Source organism: Calypte anna, chromosome 14, assembly GCF_003957555.1.
Source record: "Calypte anna isolate BGI_N300 chromosome 14, bCalAnn1_v1.p, whole genome shotgun sequence".
Taxonomy (NCBI): domain Eukaryota; kingdom Metazoa; phylum Chordata; class Aves; order Apodiformes; family Trochilidae; genus Calypte; species Calypte anna.
In genome coordinates this window covers 5,819,440-5,828,186 of record NC_044260.1, presented here as the reverse complement: position 1 = coordinate 5,828,186, position 8,747 = coordinate 5,819,440, and the positions used below count along the sequence as shown (strand labels likewise).

Below are 8,747 nucleotides of genomic sequence, written 5' to 3'. Positions count from 1 at the left end.
TCCAAATGACATACTTCTAAAGCTGAAAGTGATAGATTACAGCTGGCTGAGCAAGCACTGTACTGTATGCTCACTTTAAAAGCTGCCATTGTAAAAGACCCTCCAGGCTTTTTGTTGGTTCCTTTGCTCTTCTTATTAAGAACAGCAAAGCTCCTCTTATTTAACAGTAATTACAGGGGGAGGTGGAGAAAAAACCTCTCTTTCTTGTTAGTTTATTTTTCTGAAGATGTGCAGTAGGATTACTTTTAATCACACGTCGGTGGACCAAATATGTTGGGTTTATTTCATCACCTCAAAACATGAGAAACATTTGCAATTATGAATACAAAATCTGAGAATTTACTATTAGGATTCTTATTAGAAAATACACCTTTACAACTATCTTATTGTCTCTGTATATGACATCCTATCCTCTCCACCACACAACCATTAAGACAAGAAAATATTCTCAGGAGAGCAGTTGCAGAACTTGTCGTATCCTTTCACACTTCTCCAGCAGTTTTGGGTCTTCTACATCAGAACCATCAAATTCCTTCATAAAAGCTTCAGCTTTCTGCACAGTTATGTCTCGTGCTCCTCCTTGAAGCCCTTGCAGATAATCCAGTAAAATGGTGAAATAATTGTCTGGAACCTTTAAAGAAATTTAAAAAAAAAAAAAAAAAAAAAAAAAAAAAAAAAAAAAAAAGGAAGGAAAAATCTGTGCTTTATTTTCTTCTCTCCCTCAATACTCATTCACAATCATGTCACCTGAAAGATAATTAGAAAAACCAAGTGGGCTTTTGTGTTTACCAATGCCCATCTCTGAGTAGAAGGGTTTCTTGGCAGGGTCCGAACTGCCTGGAGGGATGGACCATGGTGAGAGGACTGTCATGTGCTCAGATGGGCAAAGCATCTGCAAGGAAATTCTAAGCAGATGTGGAAATGCTGATCAGCAAATGCAAACACTCCCTGACAGTGAGCTCAAGGCTGTGAGGGTTGTTGGAAGAAAAAAAAAAAAACCCACTAGCCAAATCCTGCTTTTGGAAACATGTATGCAAACCTCACCAAAATTCAATGAGAATTGCATGCACATGTCTAAGGAAAGAATTTTGCTTGAATTACCCTCATCCCTAACCAAAATTATTTGTTTGCCAAGATACCACCCACCATCAAGCACTTGGACAGAATGCTTATACAAAGGAATAGAATTTAATTTGAAAAACAAATTGAATTCAGACATATGGAAATAATTTTTAAATCATGCTGACTAAAACCGATAGGCTCTACTAACATGTCCAACATTAAAAGCAGTTTAGTCATCTACAGTTGCACTACCCCCATCTCACTCCCTTTGTAATTAACTAGTCACAGGTTACATTTTAGCTTATCTGGTACAACACACAATTTAAATAATCATTGCATTAAATCACCTTGGCAGTAACCTAGCAAAGACTTTTCAATAACTAATTCAGCATTTCAAACCAATTTATATTCAAAAGTATTGGGTGAACAGATCTAGGCTAGAGTGTATCTTAACTTTATCTTCTGTATTGGTGGGACAGGTTTCAGCCAATACGTGAATATTTTTGCTGTGAATCAGGAGATGTGAAAACATCTCAATCCTGCAAATATTTTTCTCCACGTTTAACTTTACACATATAACTTTAAAAGGCATTCTAGACATGAGTCAAGTTAAACACATACGTAAGTATTTAAAGGATTGAAGACTAATTATTTGAGGGCTGTTTCAATTCTGCAAAGTATCAACATTTCAGAGAAGACAGAGCTTCAACAGATACTTAATTTACAACTTATTTCTGCATCAACATTTGGCAGCAGAACTTTGATCACTAAAGCTTCCATCACTCCAAAAGAAGAGGAAGAAAGAGTATTCCAACACCGCCTTCATCAATCAGGGTATTACAAAGTAATAAATCAAAACAAAAGTCTGCATTCAGCCTCCTGACTCTCATGCTATGGAAAACCTTGTATTTCTTCACACAAACACTCTCATGTTAAAGAAACAATACAGATTTTAAAAAATAATAATTTTACAGTCACTAACACTGAAATGGATGATACATGAAGTGCTGCTACAATATACAAATCAAACACATTTAAACATAATGAAAAATGCTTTTTTGAATCCTTTTTACTCACGGTAAACTGGTACTAATAAATGACAAAAACATTCAGACCCAAACAATTTCAGCCTGATAATGCTCCTTTAAAGCAGATGCTAGTAATGGGTTTTGTAAAACTCAGAAGCATTTCTATGTTTCAAAGCATAGCCAAATTATCTAATTTAAACCTCTTATTCTCAGACTTCAAGGTATAGTCATACCTCACTGTGGAATTACAGTTATTATTGTATCATTTAAGCAAAGTGCTTGAAGCAGCAATTAAAAGCCTACTCTACACTTCGAGGTACTAAGTGTACAGTGACACGTGGCTGCCTGAAGCCTAGAAAACACTTAGCATGGCTAAGTGCTCAAGTTTTCAAAAAAGGCTTACAAAAAAGTCTGATTTTTGTTCTTAACACAGCTACTTGGTTTATTTCAGCAAGAGCTGACAATACAGGACCATGTAGGCAAGAGAATTCTCTTAACTTACTCCTACAACAGAGCCATAGCAAGGACTGGAGGATGGAGTGTGGCAGCAAAAAGTTAAGGAAACCCAAATTTTAATTCTTCAAATACAGCAGTACAAGAGTTGAATTATCAAGGACTCTTGGTGAGGTTTTACAAGAAGGAACACAAACCTTCTTCTAAGATCAGCTTTTGGGCTGGCTTGAAATTGGATATCAAGATTTCTCACCACAGCTCTGGCAAGTGGAAGTGACGCTTATGGGATTTTATTATTATTCTTTTGTTAAAATGTTTTGACCTTTTCCTGGTTTCTTTTTCTCTCACACACACTAACCTTGCCTCTGTTCTAACCAGAGCTGACTGCTCTGGAAACAGCCCAAAGTGAAACAATTCCTGTTCACTGAAAAGAGGTGATGCATGACAAAATAGTAGCAGGAAAAGCACAGTTATCACTTTCAAATGACACCAGGTAACTTAAAGAGTTTTCAGACCTTTAAAACTTGCAGATAGTGGTATATTTTGCAAAGCAAATAGATATCTGCACAGAGAGCTTTAGCTTACTGCTTGCAAACTTGCTTTTCTCAGCGACCTTCTCAGGAAGCTTCAGAAACTGCTCCAGAGCCTTGCAGCCCAGAAGCTGAAGACAGATGATGTAGTTATGGTCTAAAAATGCTGTTCCAGATGACAAAGATCCACAGATGATCTAATGCTCATTTTATACAGGGTCCTGAAGAAGTGTATACCCAGTAGGTATACAGGCTTGGCTTGGAAACTGTCAGCCAAACATCAGATGGATTTTAAAGGGGCTTAAAGAACCCTTCATGTTGCAAAGGTCCTTAAAACCTCAACTTATTTCTCACAGAAAGAGGCCTCAGACTAGAGGAAATTCTATTTGTTCTTTGCGTGGCTTTTCAGTAGGCATCCAAGTGACACCATGAGATCAAAGATGTGGCTCAGGAAGGAAGGAAACTGATGTCTCCTTTTGTATTTTGGTCATGCTTGGATATCCAACAGATTTTACTCTGTAATGGAGAGGAAGTTGAATTTGGGTAGAAAAAAGATTTCAAAAGAAGCTGGTCTGTCCTCCCCATACTCCTTATGAAGAAAGAGGCTTCATCATATGCTTAATTATAAGCACTTGAGCAGTCCCACTAACTACTGAATTTGGATGCAGATGTTAATCATTATCTAAAGCTCATATTCAATGCATCTGATTATTAAATTACAAAATATGTGAATTTAAATAAATCAGAGCACTTTTTTTTTTTTTAAATAGAAATTAAGTTTCCTGGAGAAACAAGGAGTTAGGCTGTGCTTTAATACATATAACAAATGCTATTTAGAATTAATAATTTCCCAGTATATTTCAACACAAAACCCAAAGTAAACAGGTAAAAAAGTAAAAAAAACATTCTGCCTGTAAAACAACTTCTGGGCAGATTTAAACAGTATCCACTGATTCTGAAAAGTTCATAAAGATATTTAAAGCAGAGACGTAGAAATAGAAGACAGTGCAAACAATCTAGACACTGACAACCAAATTCATATTCTGCAGCTGATCTTTTGAATGTATTACACTGTGTGAATGTTTTTACCCTCGAGAAACTTTGCTTTTAATCACCTGGTTCACTAAAAGTATTTTTATTCATAAAGATAACACCCTATGTCAGGTGATTGCCTTAAGAGCTGCTGAGTAATTTGGGTCAGATTGATCTGCTTAAACATTTAAGTGCATACAAAAAAAATCAGCAAGAACTAACTAATGGTAACTAAATGAATCAGTAAGCAAGGCTCTGTGCAAACAGCTACATGTTTGTTCTGTTACACAACAAAATGAATGACCTGAAACCTCCATTCAATCCCACAATGGTCAGATCCTTACTGGGAATGCAATCTATGTTGATTTTTAAGTTATGAAATGAATGGATTTCAGTAATGATGCAAGCCCAGCTTCTGGTTATACTTGATGCTTTTTACAATCAACATCAGGTTTCACTTATATTTAATGAGAAAGCTATTTTAACATCTTGGCAATATGGTTGTATATCTTAGAGAGAGCCAGAGATATCTGAAGCTATATGGAGAATCATGCTTTACACTATTGGGTTCCACATTCAGAAATTCAAACTAAGGATATGACTCAAATTCTCAGTAAGCTCCAGATTCACATAGAACATGAATCTGCTCTATTTATGCCTGACATATATCAAGTATAGAAACACAGCATACACAGGAGAATGATCACCAACACAATAAAAAGGTTAAAATGATTCAGCATTTTGGTTAAAACCAAAGAAACTGATTTATAAATCATTTTAAAACTTTTATACAAATGCATAGCTAGTACCAGCAACTTTTGATTGATAAAGAGTATCTACAACTCATGTATGAAACGTTAGATCATATTTGTTGTGAGAGAAAGTAGCATTAATACAAACCTTCTCTTTATCATACATGTGCAGAAGAAGCCAGGTTTGTCTTGTTTTTTGAAACTTCCATTCTTCTGGGTTTTCAGACCAGCTGTAGTAAATTAAAAAAAATAAAATGTGCTTAAATCTAACACTGTATAATCAAAACAGTCATTATCCATAGATACTTCCTACAAAATCTTCAAGGGACTTTGTATGCATGACATGGAGTTTCATGGCACTGTGCAACAGATACCAGCCCACATTTCATATGGGTGGCTTAAAAAAAAATTATCAATAAAAAAAGGAACAGCTACCTGGCTCCCATGCAAGAAGAGAAAAGATTACAGGAAGGTATTATGGCCATGAATACTATAAATTTTCATCAGAAAGCATTGATTCCTGGAAGTTAAAAATTAAGGCCCACTCCTCAACTTTGACCACTCCTTTCCAAGAGATCATTGCCCTCATTTGCCCCCCCACAACTGAGCACCCCAAATCCTGACCCCAGCTGCAGTATTTGGGGAGGTGGAGGGGATGAGAAAACAAATTTGGGGTTCAGTAAGTTGGGATTTCACAATAAGCTGAAATTCATATGAAATTAAGGCAATCTCTAAAGGACTGGAAGGGGAGATGGGTGCTGCTACAGTCACCTCACCCACGGCTGACGCCCATCACAGGGGACTGTGCTAGAGCCAAGAGAATTCATTTCTCAGGAACAAATGTTTTGAGGCTTGGCTTTCTCCAGAGGTTTGCCTTACATATAGATGTCTGTGAGGTAGCAAAATGCTTTTTGTGTCTCATTCTCCCCTGGAATTCTGATTCCAATATTTAGCTTAGAACTTCAGGCTGCCTCAATGGAGTAAAGTGAATGATAAACATCTGCAAGTGTTCTTTGACTGTTTAGCAAAAACAATCTAAATATGCAAAATTTTAGCTGGTAAATACCAGGACATTTGCATACATCCTGAAGATGATTTTAAAGCTGGTATATTCTGTTTTAGATGAAGAAAGAGTCATTTATTTCTATAAAATGAAGCCTGCTTTATAAAAAACGTTCTTGAAAATTAGCATCATAACATTTACAAAATTTGTCAGTATACTGAAATATCATTTAATGATCCAGAAGAAAATATATGAGGAGGGGAAAAAAAAAAAAAAAAAAAAAAAAAAAAAAAAAAAGGAGTAAATTTTACACTTATTTGATTTTTCTCAAAAGAAAACCAAGTCTCCAGAGCGTAGTGTGCAAAGTGTCTTTAATGTCCCAGCTTGATTTACACAGAAACAGAGAGAACAGAAATCAATTGAAGAGACAGCTGGGTATGAGAATTAGTATTGTTTAAACACTGTCAAGTTTAATAAAGTAAAAGAGTCCTCATATTCAGTGACTGCTCCACCAGCAAATACAACGTTCAGTCAATTCAAGGAAAGAGAAAAAAAATCAAGACCACAAATTTGCACAGAGAAGTTTTATCCTGACTTTCAAATTCATGATAAAGAAAAAGCATCAAGAACTCCTTAGGGTTATCACTGGCTAAATTAAATCAAAATGTCTGTAACCAACATGCAAGGTAGAAATCAGACAATAACAGTAAGCCTGGAAGGACAGACCTAGAATTCATAATCACGATGGATCCTGATTTACATGCTCAAATGGAATCCACAAATGAACTGATTTAGAGGGTTCATTTGGGACATTGCCAATAAGTAAGCAAAAGTTGGCAAAACAAACATTGTCTAAAAACAGAAGCCCAAAAGCTGACTGCTAAAAATTATGGAATAAAATAATAATAAAAATAATTACTAAGAGAAAACTATTCTTCTCCCATCCCCACCAACCTGGATAACTCAAGTATTTGCAAAATAAAGAACATTCTGCCCTGGGTATCAGTTGCCTTTGCAGCAAGGTGCCCACTGAGCCAGCACTGTCAGAACTACACCACCTGCAATGACAGCAGAGAGGGAAGCAAAAAGGGCTTTTCTTCTGAGTGCAGTTTGTGGGGCACACTACTTACTCATTTCTACACCATCTCTCTCTTTGCCAGGCAAACACAGTAGCTCCTGAGAAACTGAACTTCTGCAGGAAGTACAAAATTTCTAGAAGTTCTTAAAAAAAAAACACAAACCCAAAACAAAAACCAGAAATGATGGTGCTCACTCTTAAGGGAAACCCATTCTTTTATGAGGTTCATCCCTTTTCAGTTGCATGGAAGATGCTGTAAAAATAATGTCTATTTGCACAACACAAAGAAGAAAGTAAGTTTAAAATTCTTTTTAACATTAAATAAGCCTGGAACCAGTTTGCATTATAACCTTTGCAAGGTGGCAAAAACGAGCTGAATGACAGCTGTGTGACCGCATCCTGTGAAAACAGTCCCTTTTCTAATGAAAACCTTTAACACATGCTGTTATTTCTTTAAAGTTCCCACATATTTATACAATTGTGATTACATCCACTGGTCAGACACACCACGCAGTACTCTGAGCATTTTCCTCTCCGTTAATTTTATGTTTCTATCACTACTTGTGTAGGGTTAAGCAGTAACTTGAAAAATACAGCCTGGCTTCACTAATCTCCTATAAAGCTATAGGATGTTAAAATATCTTTATTACCTAGTTTATAAACAACTGAGACCAACAAATGAGTGCACTATAAGGTTAATTGCTCTTATTAGCCTATTACCAAAACCATATGCTCTCTTCTACATGCTAAGGCAAGCCATTACCTTCCTCTATCTGCCATCCCACTTTGACTTCACTCTAGTGAAACATTCAGAAAATAAATCAAAGTTTCAGCTAGTCCTCCTGAAAGGGCTTCCTCTATGTATGGTTTACATAATAATTCCTGTAAACAACAAATACTTAAACACAATCAACTGCAGGAAGTACATTTGTGCCCCTCAAACCCTTGGTTTGGTTTGCACTCTGTCCTATTAGAATCAAATGCTGAATGAGTATGGTAAAAATTGCTGTGTTTTCCTTAACAGATCAGGGGTGTACTCATACTTTCAGAAAATGCTCCCAAGTTTTTAGCTGGTACTCTATCCATGATCCTTCTATTGAGTTTAACTCATACCCAAGTGTGGGCAATACACTGGTGATAATGGATGCTCAGGCTTTAAGACAGAACATGGCAGTTGCTCCTTGTAACTGGACCCCCAAAGTTGTTAAAAATAAAAGTTTTTCCACTGATTCTATGACAGCTTTTTTCCTACTCCTCCAACAGCTTTAAAACCTATGGAAAGTATCAGACTGTGACAAAGTGAGAGGGGTATCTCCTTTTATCAGAATGACATAGTTAGTACATTTTTAGAAATGCTCAACCTTTAAACTACAAACATTAAAGCTCTGTAACTCAAAAGAGGTCCCATTTTGCTGTTTACATGCAGATAAGCTTCCTTGACAAACTACAGCAGTAGAAAAGGCTTTTCCTTTGAGTGATTAAATACACAGAGCAAATCTACATTATGAAGAAAACTTGTTACAGATAATCACAGCCTCTTTCAAAGACTGAATTAATTTGGTAGCCTTAAGAATTATCTATGCCCAGATGTAATATAAACTATGGAGCTGGATGCAAAATATCCATGTGTAAAACATATATTTTTCCAGTATGCCTGAAGCTAATTTTCTATATATTATACAAACACTAATTGCCTTCTCTATACTGTTAATGTTTGAATCTTTCTTATGAACTCCAGCTCATTGCAAAAACACACTTGTTGACTTTAGTTAAAGAGAAAATTTATGTTTGTATAAATGACCTTCCTAA

General features: G+C 36.0%; 1 protein-coding gene across 1 annotated transcript in view; it reads right to left on the bottom strand.

Annotated features, from left to right (window-relative positions):
* Positions 1–258: 258 nt before the first annotated feature.
* The window catches only part of C14H7orf50 (chromosome 14 C7orf50 homolog), a 47,162-nt gene continuing 38,673 nt past the window's right edge, over positions 259–8,747 (bottom strand). The window contains exons 3-4 of the mRNA XM_030459503.1: positions 5,006–5,087; positions 259–631 (exon numbers count right to left, since the gene is read on the bottom strand). Coding sequence (XP_030315363.1) covers positions 449–631; positions 5,006–5,087 — 265 coding nt within the window. The 3' untranslated portion in view covers positions 259–448. The remainder of the gene's footprint in view (positions 632–5,005; positions 5,088–8,747) is intronic.